Source organism: Rhodamnia argentea, chromosome 5 (assembly GCF_020921035.1).
Source record: "Rhodamnia argentea isolate NSW1041297 chromosome 5, ASM2092103v1, whole genome shotgun sequence".
NCBI lineage: Eukaryota > Viridiplantae > Streptophyta > Magnoliopsida > Myrtales > Myrtaceae > Rhodamnia > Rhodamnia argentea.
In genome coordinates, this window is record NC_063154.1 from 8,091,641 (window position 1) to 8,106,181 (window position 14,541).

The 14,541-nt window shown below is 37.7% G+C and overlaps 1 protein-coding gene across 6 annotated transcripts in view; it reads left to right on the forward strand.

Annotated features, from left to right (window-relative positions):
* LOC115740036 overlaps nt 1–14,529 on the forward strand; it is a 29,880-nt gene extending 15,351 nt beyond the window's left edge. For 3 of the 6 annotated variants that reach the window (XM_030673388.2, XM_030673390.2, XM_030673391.2), the window contains 23 exons: nt 997–1,095; nt 1,179–1,247; nt 1,337–1,471; nt 1,538–1,606; nt 2,303–2,358; nt 2,438–2,597; nt 3,214–3,378; nt 4,045–4,129; nt 4,232–4,465; nt 4,558–4,676; nt 4,821–4,863; nt 6,085–6,242; nt 6,968–7,078; nt 8,068–8,136; nt 8,238–8,381; nt 8,542–8,616; nt 8,701–8,877; nt 8,977–9,062; nt 11,286–11,340; nt 12,589–12,714; nt 12,817–12,930; nt 13,749–13,865; nt 14,132–14,529. In XM_030673388.2, the coding sequence (XP_030529248.1) occupies nt 997–1,095; nt 1,179–1,247; nt 1,337–1,471; nt 1,538–1,606; nt 2,303–2,358; nt 2,438–2,597; nt 3,214–3,378; nt 4,045–4,129; nt 4,232–4,465; nt 4,558–4,676; nt 4,821–4,863; nt 6,085–6,242; nt 6,968–7,078; nt 8,068–8,136; nt 8,238–8,381; nt 8,542–8,616; nt 8,701–8,877; nt 8,977–9,062; nt 11,286–11,340; nt 12,589–12,714; nt 12,817–12,930; nt 13,749–13,865; nt 14,132–14,197 (2,532 nt within the window). In that variant the 3' untranslated portion in view covers nt 14,198–14,529. Of the gene's footprint in view, nt 1–996; nt 1,096–1,178; nt 1,248–1,336; nt 1,472–1,537; nt 1,607–2,302; nt 2,359–2,437; nt 2,598–3,213; nt 3,379–4,044; nt 4,130–4,231; nt 4,466–4,557; nt 4,677–4,820; nt 4,864–6,084; nt 6,243–6,967; nt 7,079–8,067; nt 8,137–8,237; nt 8,382–8,541; nt 8,617–8,700; nt 8,878–8,976; nt 9,063–11,285; nt 11,341–12,588; nt 12,715–12,816; nt 12,931–13,748; nt 13,866–14,131 lie in introns of those variants that run through there. The other 3 variants (XM_048279266.1, XM_030673389.2, XR_007198485.1) reach the window with 3 other exon arrangements.
* The last annotated feature ends 12 nt before the right edge of the window (nt 14,530–14,541 follow it).

The window sequence follows — 14,541 nt, forward strand, 5'->3', positions numbered from 1 at the left end:
CCTAGTGCAGCCTAGATTGCTTATGGACATTGAAGCATGTGTACCATTGAGTAAGAGATGTTTCATCCCATATAACAAGTTTTTCAGCGAGCGTATATTATATAACATATGCGAAAGTGCCCGGGCTGATGTATGTAAATATGCTTCTCTAGCTTTCCATGGGATAAAGCAATATTATGTCAAGCTGCTGTTATTCTGATTTCTGTAAATTAACAATCTTAGAAGCATATGTTGAAAGCTGTTTCCATAATTGGAGAGAACAAAACATTGAAATGAATTCCTTCTCGCACTACTAGATACTAACCATGCTTTATAGTTGCCTCTACCGTGGATACCTTCCTTTTATTCTCGTAGATCCACTTGCAGCTTACAATCTTTTGACTGTTTTTAGTCTCACTGGCTTTGATGGCTGTTTCTTACAAAAGACTTCCAACATTTTCATTTATAGCTATTGTTCTCTATGCTGAATCAGGGCTTGAGATAGCCTCATCTCATGGCAATGGGATGGATCCTTTGGCTCGACATTCATGTCAGGGCTAAAGATTATGCAACAACATCTGGAACCCATCCCTTTTGCGAACTCATAATCTACCTCATCTTTCTCCCACTATTTGTGTCATTATCACAAACTCATCAATTTCTTTTTTGAGCTGGGTGATCCCTCATATACTTGCATGCCATCTCTAGAGCTTAGTGAAGCCTCCATGGCATGTGGACTCTAATTCCAAGATGCCAATCTTGAGTTTTTTTTTTTTTTTTCATTTTATGTTGTTTTGCCTTTACCATGAAGAGTTAAGTTCATATCATGAAACTGGGTGTACGTGTGCTCAAAGTTGTGATTGTGAGCTGTTATTGTAATCTCCTTGATTGATATAGTGTTGATTCATTTCTATTCTCCCTGTGCATATAGGTTAGTTGGCTGAGTCTAGTGAATGTCTTATACATTATTTTACTATTTCTGCTTGCTATGTCCGACGATTTAGTCTTTATTAATAGGATCTGACAAATGGGAAAGATGCTTTGGTACCTGTGTTCGATTTTCAGCAAAAAAGATGTATGGGTTCAAAGACAATTAAGAGTGCTTCCTCTGGTGTGGTATGCTTCTATTACTGCGGGATTTGAGATGCTGCTCGGCCCTGTTGCAGTGGGTTAATTTATTCTTCAATTAATTGTTTTAGGTGATTGTCGACGGTACTTATGCTCTACATGCGAGGTTGCGGTCTTTGCTAGATATTCGGGTTGCTGTGGTAATTTCTTTTTCAAAAATTGTATAACTCATTCGATTTATTCTTAATATGATAATTGTATAATCAGATTTGTCTCTTCTCTGGTTCAGGTTGGTGGTGTCCATTTTAGCCTCCTTTCAAAGGTCCAATATGATATTGGAGACTCTCGTTCACTGGATTCTCTCATTGACAGCATCTTTCCATTGTTTAGGAAACACATTGAGCCAGATTTACACCATGCACAGGTTGGTCTTTCATGTTCTCCATTTTTAAGCTTGCTGTCCTTTCTCATTTTTTGGATTTCTCTGCAGATTAGAATCAACAATAGCTTTGTTTCATCATTCAGGGAAGCAATCTACAAGCTAAAATGCAGAAGTGAGGTTCGTGTTGTGCAATTTTCAAATTCAAATCTGGGAGAAGTCATTCCTTCACTAGCATAAGACTTTGACCCTCTCCATGTCTATGGGCCTTTTTCAAGTTTGTTTGAGCGTATATTTTGGTCATATATTTCTTGCCATCTACTACAGTGGATCTGAGAGCTAGTTCTTCTCTTCCTTCTCCTCCCAGTACATTTTTTAATTTGTGTACACCCACTACTCTCTGTTCCTCCAACCCCCACACCCCGGTAAAAGTTATATAGCAAAAAGTTATCCTATGTAAACCATGATGTGCAAGCATAAAAGAGTGAGGATTGGTAAAATCATAATGGAACCTGTCCTACGTTAGTCATCTCAGGGTTCAAAAGTTTTGAGATGGTCACTGTTTTGGTGAACATTCTATGCCTGACCATATGAAGCGATTTTGTTTTGAAATCAGGAATAACTATATTAAAGTAATACTCTGAAAAGACTTCTTGAGAAGTAATTTCTGTTATTTGTGATATGTACTCTCTCTACATCACGATAACTTAAAATGCTGTATTAAGAGTATGTCATACTGAAAGTCATGTTCTGTGATAACTTTTCAAGAAGTAATAAACAAATATGCTATCATAAACGCCATCTCCTGTTTGAATTTATTTTTCCTCCGTGTTTCGTGGTGGGAACTTCGAATTGATATGCTACATAATGTTACAGTCTCCAGATTCCTTTCCTCCCCAGGTTCTTCAAGGAAATGAAGCTCAAACAGATAAGTAAGTACATATGCAGGCTGTTCCTCTTTTGTAATGAGTTAACTTGGTTGTGGAGGGTGACATCCTCTTTTGCTTCTAGCTTTATTGAGATGTACCTGAGGCCTCCATCAGCCAGTGAAGAAGCACGAATAAACGATTGGATTAAGGTGCGTCAATCTGGTATTAGGTACTATCTTTCCCTAGGTGACCAGAGGATAGTCGACAAACATTTCATTATCCGACCCAAAGCAGAGTTTGAGGTAAGAAACATCTCATGTTTCATTACACTAGATGGTTGTCCTTTGAGTTGACTTGATGATTTACTCTGCTGGCGTCTTGTCCTCTTTATCGGTTTTATAAGCTTTGTATTTCACTTATAAGAACCTTGACATGGAGCTATATGTACATTTGAGACAGTTGTTCTGCAATTTAAGAATCGGCATATGTTAGAATTGACTTACACACATATGTTTGACTGTAGCCATGAAAGTAACATGTCTATAGAATACTTCCAAACAACTCTATCATGGAATTATGAAAAACGAAACTTCTGGTGGTACTCTGACTAATAGTCATAGTTGCTTCATTTTTTTAAGTTGTTAATTTGTATGGCTACAAATAATCATGTTTACTCAACGCCGCATGTGAGATAACTATCTGATCTCAACTGATATTATCATTTCATGGCTTTGACTAACTTTGTCCGAGAAGACTTGCCTTTTCCAATTTCGTAGTCCAATATACTTATTGACTTGGGTTGATTTTTTTATCCCCGACTTCATTTCCTACTAAAATTCTGATGAATTGGGTGGCTATTCAGGTCTGTCTCTCATTGATTCTCTCATTGATTCTCTCATTGTTCTTACATTGAAACAGGTTGGACGGATGACACTAGGTGGATTGCTGGCTCTGGGTTACACAGTCGTGGTCAGTTACAAAAGGGCGTCTACTTTTGTCAGTATGGGCAATCTCTCAACGTCCCTCGAAACCATTGATACTCTTAGCGAGACATTCATGGTGCTGAGGGGTACAAATAGGAAAGTATGAATTTCTCATAAGATAGTTTAGTTTTATATTATTTTTATGGCAGATGTTTACATTTTCTCTCAGTGTTTCAACTAGCATTTCCACCAGGCTTTGGAGTTCTTCCTCTTTGGGACATGTCTATTTCCCTTTGGCTTTTTTTTTTGTGGTTGGTTTTGTTTTTTCTGGGGGGGGGGGGTTTGATAAACTCAAGTAGCAATCTTTTATGCAGCCCATTTGAAGAAGGTTGCTTATGTTAGTACCGTAACAATCCCCATGCTGGATCCCATGGACATCAGTCACTGCCTGAAACAATTAAATTGCTTTGGACTTGCAAGAATAAAGAAATTAGAAGGTACCTAATGTTGTTAATCGGATAAGTTTGAAAATCAATTTCCATGTAGCCCTTTGTCAACCTGCTTGAAGTTCCTGCTGCCATTGGGGCTCCATGTTCTCTCTCTGTTGAGCTTCTTTCTCCCTGTATCGTCTCCTCTAGATGCAGCTTCTTTTGTCATGTCTCTGTAAATTTATGCTATTTGAATATCTAGGGCTGCTCTAATTTGCTAGTTTCTAACTGTGCATGCTTAGCTGTTGGTGAATTTCCTATTTAGTTGAGGAATCTGTACATAGTATGGGACTTTATTTTGGTCGAGACTTTATTTTGGTCACTTTGTTGTGCTTTAGGCTGTTGGTGCAGAAGCATTGCGGTTGGGTATAACAGCACCGTGGATCACCAAGTCATATTTGGAATTGATTCTTGAGCGGAAAGGTTGGAATATGTCCCGATGTTCCAATTGTTCATTTATTTACTTTTTAGTAGTGACAGTTGCAGCTGATGCTTTTCAATAACTTTTTGTTAAACTGATCACAGGTGTCCCACGCCTTAATACACCACCACTATTATCAAGTGTATCTGTGACTGGAAATCAAGAAAGTACTGTTGTCGCCCCAAAGCCAATTCGTGTTACTCCAAATCTTGTGACACGGCTTGAGGATCTGTCACAACCATGGACTCGATCCCCTACAAAATCCAAAATGGAACCCCTTGTTGCAACATGGCACTTCATTTCGTCGGATCCTTCCTATGCTGATAATGTAGTCTTAGGTATGTCATGGTACTACTTTGCTTTTGTTCTTGCATCTAAATAAGCAGTTAAATTGATTATGATATACAGGTCTTTTCTTGATGTATTTAAGGCTTCTCTCATGAAGCAACCGCAGATTCTTCTTCTTTCAGGGATACTATGAAGCTTGCTCCTATGCCTGATTCATATGATCTTGATAGAGGCTTGCTTCTAGCTGTTCAGGCAATTCAGGTAAGCACCGCTAATTAAGCCAGATGCTCACAGGCTTACGTACGTAGACATTTGGGTGCCTGAGTTTTCCGTTTGTTTCTCTGTTTACCAAGTTTCCTTTATGTAAACAATATTCAACCTTATTTTTTGCATTTCCTGGTGCAGGCTTTGTTGGAGAACAAGGGTGTCCCTGTTATTGTCGGAATTGGTAATATGGGACTTTGATCATTCACGAACATCCACCCTCTATATTGACTGGTGGTTATGTTGGCAATTACTCGTGTTGCGTTTGCCTGCATATTTTTCTTCAAAGAACTTCAAGCATTTAGAACCGTAGCATGAAAACTGGTAACAATAGAAACTTCCACAAACACAACATTCTCTTGAGGCCACTATCACTATTGTGGTGAATTAATATATCGTTGGTAACCTCCTATAAATTGGATGATTTCTCAGGACTGGAGTGCTTGAGGCAACTCGCATGAGACAGAACAAATTGTCTAGTGGTGTCATCTGTTTTCTTATTTAAAGTACATTGTACATGTCAAAACCCAACAAGTAGCTAAATGAGTTTGCTTGCAAAAGGTGATGAGCATGCATTCATAACTTCATTGGATAAACAAAGTCTTTTCACTTGGTGATGGCTAAGAAGATTGTTGTTTGCAACAGGAGGGAAACTGTATTGGAGCTAAACTTATTGCGACGAGAAGACAACTAAATTGAAAATGGTGTCATAAGAACTTCTCAGCTTGGAAAATTTGAATGTTCTCCTCAAGATATTCTTTAAGTATACAGATTGGGCATTTAAATACTGATATAAGATTGCCATTGCTAAGATAAGAATATATTTTGCTCCTTTTTCTAGTAGCTTAAATCTTTTGAACAAACGGTTACACATTTCAACATGTGTATCAGATTGTAGCATGTTATGACTCCAGGGCCGACACTCGCTCTTACTGTCATTTTGTTTTTCTGTTCTAGTCTCCTTCTTACAGGTGAGGGGGAGTATTAGGAAATATACTAGATTTAAGACATTGCGCAATCCCTACGTGCTTAAGTTTTCCCAACAAGTTCATAGGAACACATTCTGGTTAATTCCCAAAAAATACAAATGCATATCAAATTCGAACTAGTAACTAATCCCAACATGAAAGTATTGAAAGAACTCATAAATATATATGTGTGTGTGTGTGTGTGTGTGATTTGCACCAATTCACTGTCCTTGAGGTTCTAGCTGTTCATCTTGACATATAGTAGTTGCAGAAAAAAGTTTTTGAGTTAACTATTTATGTCATTTGTTTGCATGCTTGTTAGACGAAAGTTCAAAACTATCAAATAAAATGATTAACGTAGCCACTCTACTAATATATTCTTGGAACTTGAGTATTTTAGTTTGTCGATGACTTGTATGCTTTTATTGTGGTCGCAGGAGGTCCAAGTGGCTCTGGAAAAACTAGTCTGGCTCACAAAATGGCAAATATAGTTGGGTGTGAAGTGGTTTCTCTTGAAAGCTATTACAAAACTGAGAACATGAGGGATTTGAAGTATGATGACTTCAGGTCTATTGACCTATCTTTGCTTTTAAAGGTGAGCAAGAAAAGAATATTGACTTAAGTTTCTGTTCATAGGATCCTTCTCCTCGGCTTTAAATGCCTAAAACAAGTTTAATGGTTTTTTGTTGAATGGTAAAGAAAGGAATAAGGCGAATTCTATTTTGGCTTTATATAAGTTTTAATGTTCTAGGACAGAAAAATTGCTATTAATAAAGTTTCAAGTGTCAATTATCTGGCTTATGTTTTATGGGGTAAAACTAACACTGAGGCAATTATATATTTCCGAAGACACTATATTTGTAGGACATATTGAACTTGATATATATTTATGGCTTCTGTCATTGGCTTGAGAGGGATGGATTAGTCAGGCCTAATGTTTTTGTGGCTTTTTTTGGCTCAATACTGAAGTGGGCAACCTTTTGTTATCTTGTGCTGTCTTCACCCCAGTCACCATTCTCTTGAGTTTCGTAACTTTATTTGATCTGCATCGTGGAAGGATGTCATGTCCATATGTATACTTTTATTTGTTTTTTTGGTCATTTCTTTGTTACTTCATTGTCCATCTTGAACTACTTGGATTTCATGAAGTATGTGCTAGGCAAATCCCTTTTGTGCTGGGCCAATACATTTTGTTCACTCAGATTTCTTGACTTGAATAATGAGGATGCAATTGTCTTCCTGTTGTCAGCTTCGAATAGTTGTCAAGCAATTATTTGGAAGTTATCTTCGGTTAATATCTGACTTTATGAACATTTGCAGAATATCAATGACATAAAGAAGGGTCGGAAAACAAAAGTACCAATATTTGACTTGGAGACTGGAGCTCGAAGTGGTTCAAAGGAGCTCGTAGTTTCTGAAGATTGCGGTGTGGTCTGTCTTGATGGTCCTTATAGATTGCTCCCTTGTCTTTTCTTAATTCATTGTCATTAAGAAGTCTCCCAATACAAACTGCTTAGTTCTCTATGATTAAATTCTTCTCTCTTAGGAATAGATTCCTCATGGAAGAAGTTATAAAATTGGGTAATCCAAAGAAATAGGCTAAAAGAGGAAGTGGAACTGGTCATTTGATTTTCCAAGCTTCTTAACTTGCAAAAGGGAAAATATATATAGCTAGTGTCGAATGGAGCGGAGGAAACAAAAGGTAGTGGGAGAGTTGCAACCACATTTTGGAGTCTGCATGCTCTTTTTTCAAGGTTCACAGTGGACTGAACTTGGTAGAAACCAAACTATGAGTTAAGATTCTGTACCTGGATTTCATTGTAATCATGAAATCTTCTTAACTGACAAATGCATGACTTAGAAAGAGGTGTTTTTCGTCCAATAGCTTTTGCTGCCATCCTCGCAGCAATAAGCTTAAGAGTGTCTTTCAGTGCGGACAGGACAAAAACTTGCCGCCACTCGTATAGTGTCAAATGAAGCTATTTCAATCTAAAAATCACCTCGAAGACTCTTGCATTTACTTAATGATCATGCACGATCATTATCAATGTAAATGAGAAACAGCTTTTATTGTAATCAGTGTTGTGTGGGTCTTATGGGTCGTTAAATATGCTGTTTTCTCTATGGGTTGTGATGATGCCATGTAGTTGTTTGCAATATTAAAACAATGCTATGGGTTTGGCTTGTAATTCGGCAATTGCAAAGTAAACAAGAAGAGAAAGAAAGAAATTGGATTGAAGAAGGTTTTCAAATTCTAGCATAAGCAATCGTGATCTATAGATCCTGAACAAAAGCTGTACTTCCTTCAGAATCTATGTGACTGGAGGACAATTATTTTCTTTAGGTTTGAACTCTTGTCTATGTTATTGATATAGTGAATATTGATGCCAATTTAATTTTCCCTTTTTCCACTGGAGCAGATAATTTTTGAAGGCATATATGCTCTGCATCCTGATATCCGAAGAGCGCTCGATTTGTGGATTGCTGTTGTACGCACTGGTTTATACTTTTTATGTAGTCCTTCCGATCTTCATAATTTTCTGAACCTTGAACCTCAATGTCTCAATGCCTCTCAACACTTTTCAAACAGGTTGGAGGCGTTCATTCACATCTGATATCTCGAGTCCAAAGGGACAAAAGCAGAGTGGGCTGTTTCATGTCTCAGAATGAGATCATGATGACTGTATTCCCCATGTTCCAACAGCACATTGAACCACATCTTGTTCATGCACATGTAAGTGAAGCTGTGATTACAAGGCCTAAATGTTTAATTTGAAGTGAATTTTTCCTGATTTACTCTATCAGTTAGATAATTTACCTTGGAGAAAAATCAACTGTTAGATGCTCCTTTGTTGATTATCTTCTTTGAGGGTTAACTTGGTCCTGCATTGCAGCTCAAAATTCGGAATGACTTTGATCCAGTACTTTCTCCTGAGAGTTCACTGTTTGTTTTGAAGAGCAACAAACAAGTAATACCACTACAATGGCTTTGTTGTTCCTATCTTGAATATTTATTCAGTGGCTACAATGAAACACAATGGCTTCTGTACTAGGTGGCTTATCAAGATATTCTAAAAGTTCTGGACCGTGCAAAGATCTGCAGTTCTGCTCAAAATTTCATTGACATATACTTGCGGCTTCCTGGAATTCCTGCTAATGGACATTTTCAAGAGAGTGACTGCATAAGAGTCAGGATATGTGAGGGCAGATTCGCCGTACTGATACGGGAGGTGTGTAATGATGTTGCAGATTGGAATTCTCATCTTTCTGCTTCTTATAGCTAATGAAAAATACTCGCTTCTCATTCTCTTCTAAACAATATATGTCAGCCTATAAGGGAAGGCAATTTCATTATTCAACCCAAAGTAGATTTTGATATCAGCGTCAGTACAGTTGCTGGCCTCTTGAACCTTGGGTGAGTTATATGAATAGCTGGTCTAATTTACTATTTCCTTTATTTACTGCAATATTTTATTTCAATTGAACTTTAGTTTTGTAAGATCTTGTAGTGTATCCTTTTTCTCATGATAGTACTGCTTACTTTTGATAACTTTAGGATATTTCTGTAACAATTGTTCTGGGTACATGCGAAGTTTTTCATTTTTTTTGAGTTTCTACTGGATATTGATGCCTTCAGAGTGATAATTGAACATAAGAGTGATCCTTTTAAAGTTATGATGCTATATTCTTACCTTAGATAAGTGTGTGGAAGCCCTACTTAGTTTTGGCTGTTGTGGATTTGCTTGAATTTGTATAACTGCCTGCTCAGGAGCATTTTCTTATACAAGAGAGTGACAGTAGAATTGAACCGCTGAAAGGTTCTTGTTTTGTGGTTTTGTGCAAGTATATGCCAAATGCTGAATAGGGTGGTGTCAGCTGTGCATTCTCATGCAAGAGAAACCTAGTCTGCAAAAGTGTCTTGATATTGATATTGGATTCTTGAGGAAGAACTTTTCGTCTCTCATCGGGGTGGAACGGTTTGGAATGCCTAAAAGAGGAAGAGTTCTGAGGAAAGAAGCATGCTGATTTTAGAGAGATTTGTTAAGTATCCCACATTGTTTTTCTTTGTGTCTCTTCTGGGCCTTTATGTACATGTTATCTCCTTGCACCTAATAGTTTAAGCTTTTGGATTTGATACACTAACAAAATACTAAACATTATAATTCGCTTGTGGCCCTTGTATGTCTTACCGCTTTCATCATTTGACTTTGCGATTTGCACCTGAAAGGTTATGTTTGATGTCCTATCTCACTTGTCTACAAGGATTGTTGAGGCCTTATATGTATTTTCACTAGTCCTTATAACTTAAGGGCATGCCTACAAGGTTTATTTAAGCCTAGTCTCCCTACATCTTATAGCTTACTGCCCACTCATTTGAGCCTTTTAAACCCAAAACACCTAAAACTTTCATAACAATACGGATATTGACGCATACATTTGCCTATAGACATACAAGTATCTGATTTAGGTCTTCAAACTGGTTCGAATCCTACCAAGAGGTCCACTAAAGATCAGAAATTGTTTAATGTTCATTACTCTTTGAAATTGGATGTCATTTAAATATTTCCGGAAAGAAAAAAGGTAGTTTTTGCTTATGCTAGAATGGAAATGAACAAGCTTCAATTTTTTGGGTTGGACATTCTGACAAAACTTTTCTAGAAATGGAACTGTGAATGTGGTTAAAGCTTTAGAATTATCTTAGCTAAGAAGACTTTCCATGCTTTGCAAGAATTATAATCACCAATAATTCGAGGGCAGTGTTATGAAAGCTTCTCTCGTTCTTCGATCACTTACCAAGATGGTTGTCTTAGGCAGTTTTAACCTTGCATTGGACCCTCCAACTAAGAATTTCAGAGTTGCTCGTAGGAGTTACATCTCATGTCTTCTTCTGCAAGGAATGGAAAGGTCAAATGAAGATACCTGCATCTTCCTGCCAGAATGCAACTTGATGGAACATAGCCTGCCTGATGGCATACATAAGCCTATTTATTGATCTTTGATCGAGGGAGAAAGCTGTTCTGTTTTCTGACATTAAGATTTCTAGTAGCTTGATACAGTTGTTTAAGAAATTAGACTCAACTTCCATAGTTCCAAGAGATAATGGTTCTTGGACTGCTTACCACCTGCTTCAAAAAGTTTACATTAAAGTGTTTGGACGAAGAGAGATGTTGTAATCTGTCTCTCACAGCAATTTAAGAGGTGCCTTTCCCTCTTCTCCTTCTCCTCTTCATCATGTGAACACAACTTTTGGTTCTGTCCTTAAGTATTGAGGCTGTGGCTTTGTGTAACAATAAGGTTTGTGGTAGGTGAGAGTGAGGAAAAATCCTCCCTGGAGGGATAGAAGAAGACTGGTCCCATTTGATTGCCCTCCCCAAACTTCACAAATAGGAGCCTTGTTTGCTGCAAAACTTTTTGGAATTACTAAACCACTATTCTTTCTTTCACATCTCCCACGTGTGCATTCCTCATTTAACTCTTTGATGTTTATCTGCTACTTTGAAGAGCTCTACATGCATGCACAACTATTATGGGTGTACTCCGGCTTCCCTGTGTTTTGGGTTCTGTTAACTCATAGCTGGTGGCTTTGGTTTGTCAATCTGTTAATAACACTTTCTCTCTTTGTCCCTGTCTTCTCCAGGTATCAAGCTGTGGCATACATCGAAGCTTCAGCCTTCATATATCAAGATGGGAAGGTTATAATAGCTGACAACCTTTTACTTTTCTCCTTGTTGGGAAACAGTAGTTCACAGCTTTTTAGTAGGCAAAACTTCTTGGATCTTTTATGTGTGCTCAATTTGATATGTTCACTAAGTGGCATTCGATCAATGTGCAACTGGGGTCTGTTCATTTTGCTGACTTTTGGAGCTTGCTTATTTAGTCCTGTTTTCTCTGTATGTGCAGTTCTATGCAGTTAATCTTGCGAACAATTAGTTGCAGTTTTTTTTTTTTTTTGGCCACTTGAATATCACCGATTTTCAGAGACTCATGTGGAGGCCTCTAGAAACAAACTTGACTGAGGTAAAAGGAATGTTTGTATAGTTTGCGTAGTTTTCAAGTTCGTTGAAGTCACATGAGGTCAAATTTAATTCAATAGTATCATCTTCAAAGTCTACCATACAAATATATTGTTAATAAACCAGCTCTACCTGGAATTTTGAAGGACTTGGGTCGCAATTTCTATTAGAAAATTACACTTGGAGGCCCCATTGGCAGATTACATTCTGCGCAATGTTGGATTTACTAGTACTGTTTGTGAGACATTCTCTCTCAAGAAATCTGTCAGTGAATTAGAATCCAAGTGTTTTAGTGTTATTACTCCAAAAGCAACGGGAAATTAGTACCAGTATTCCCCAGTTCCTTTCGGAATTCTTAGGATCTTAAGTAATCCAGTGAAAAGAAAGATTTAAATTCCTATGCTCCTTGGTTGCATTACAGTGCTTCTTTTGCACAAGGCAGCTGATTTCACACTTACTGCTGTGTGATGACACAAGTAATCGTCACGAGCATCTCCCCTTAGTGGATCCCTTCTTATATGAGTATTTTAAACTTTCTGTCCTCGTTGTTAGCATCATTCTCTATCAGTTTCGGGCATATGACTGATCATCTGATATTTCTACCTACCTGCCCATATATTATGCCAAAAGCTCATTATTTCCTGATGAGTCGAGCCAACATCTTTTTCTGGGGTTTCTTGCTCGCATTTAACTCGATGACTTATTAGCATGAGATCTTATATGCGTATCCTCCATATTATCAGTAATGTATGCATGCGGGGTGTGATGATTGACTCCCTTCGATTCTGATCTTTATTCTACATATTAGTTTATTTTTTCAGTAAGTCGTTGAAATTTATGAGTTTAGTTTCTTTAAAGTATTATGTAGCAGAACATGTAGCACATTCGCTTTTCAAAACTTTGACTGTATCTAGATGCATCTGTCAGATTCTTATTGAAGTTGACCATCTACAAGATGTTCCTAGTACTTATTTACAAATCAAAGGGGTCGATAAGGAGGCTGTAACATCTGCGGGTTCGGCTCTAAAGCTGGATGGCTCCTATACAACTAAGGTTCTTCCCTTCTTACATGAAGTTATTTAGTCATATCAAGCTTGATGTCTTGGCACGTACAGTTGACATGCTTTAGTTAACTAAAATTTTGCTCTTCATTAGAGCTATCTTCAAATAATTATGGAAAGATTGCCAGCAATAGAAAGAAGCTCTAACGGGATTCATACTCGACAATCCGCAAGATTGCAGGAGCTTGTGGAGCTTATACAATCTCAGGTGTTTACCTCTTACGTACTTCAATTTGCTGAAACTTTATGCAACAAGAGCTGGCTATTTCTTTAGGCAAAGATTTTCTTATGGTACTAATGCCATGCTAAGTCAAATCAGTCCACGATTCTAGTTCTCTTTACTGCTCCTTCATAGAATAAAGGCTGTAGTTCTGGTTCTTTGCAAAATATACATTTCCTTTATCTAGTGAGGCCTAAAACCCTTAACAACTTACCAAAGTGTTTGTTCTACATTGGGTGGATCTCATGTTTTCTATTTACTGAAGAGTATGTTGAACTGCTATGTCGTCATATTTTAGCTGAGAAGAGTGGATTTTGATCTCTACATTCACCTAAGATGGAACTTATCTTATTTGCTTTTCGTGTTGGTTTTCAAGTGCAATACTTTTATGGCACTGATGTTGGCTAGTTGACCGTGTTAGTGTGGTATACCTATGGCAACATTTACCTGTTCTAGACAGTTAATCCTTGACTTAAATCCCAGATGATGGATATTTGCTCGTCTATAATCCATTCAACTGTAGCATTTGAACTGAATTAACCCATTTTGCGGCAGTATCATGAAAATGTAGTATTTCGAATGGCAGATATTGAAGCAGACCCAAGTGTTGAAATTGAGCCATGTAGTGTGGGCTGTTATCGAATGCTCAGTGTGAAATTTGTTTTGATAGTAAATGTCATGGATGGGTCTTTTGCAAATTCAATTAGCACGCCTTCCCTTATTGTGGACATTGGTATATGCTATGTATCCACATTGGATAATAGAATTTTGAACTTCTATTCTGCCTATTTTATTTCATCGTGTAGGGAAGCTGTTCAGCTTCAGAATCCTCACCAAGTAGAGAAGTCATTCCAATAGAAGGTGTGATCGAAGACATGCAATCCAGGATTAAAAGGCTGGAGCGATTGCATGCGATTAATACGGTACTTATCGATCTCTCTACTCAGATGTTTACCTGTTTCTTTCGTTGAGGGATTATGCGAAGTGTAAATTTGGGGTGGTTGTGAACTTGTGACCTATGCTATTCCACTCCGTCGGGTAAGTAATTTAGATCTACTTACAGAGTTCAGAGATAGATGTAGGTAAATTGAGCAGTGCTTAGTTCTTGCTCAACTGCTGTTAGGCATAGCAAACTGCATTATTGTTGGTTTTGTTGCCCTAATTTGTATTCTAACTCTGATGTTCTCAGGTCTTGTGGACTTTTCTGATGTCTGCCCTCATTGGTTACTCGCTTTATCAAAGAAAGCGCCAATAACTTTTCAGACTCCTTGCATGTACATATGCCTATTTTTCTGAGATAGTAATTGCATATCACAAGGGCTGATTCAACTTTCGCCAGGTGGCTTATCTCGAATCTCCCTCAGCAGTGATTTTGCTGAAGATCATTAATTAACCCAGAATCAGAAGAGGAAACAAATTCTTCGGGTTGTAGATGCCAGTGCAGCAGTTGCTTTATTCTTTTTCTTCTGCATGTACTTGTTTGGATATTCGTAACACGAACACTTGTTAACAAAATTTTTTGGTTCTCTACAATCCCATGGATCGATCGAAGTTATACTGCAGAGGCTTCTGGCTGTTAGGTCCGAATCTTTCCATCTG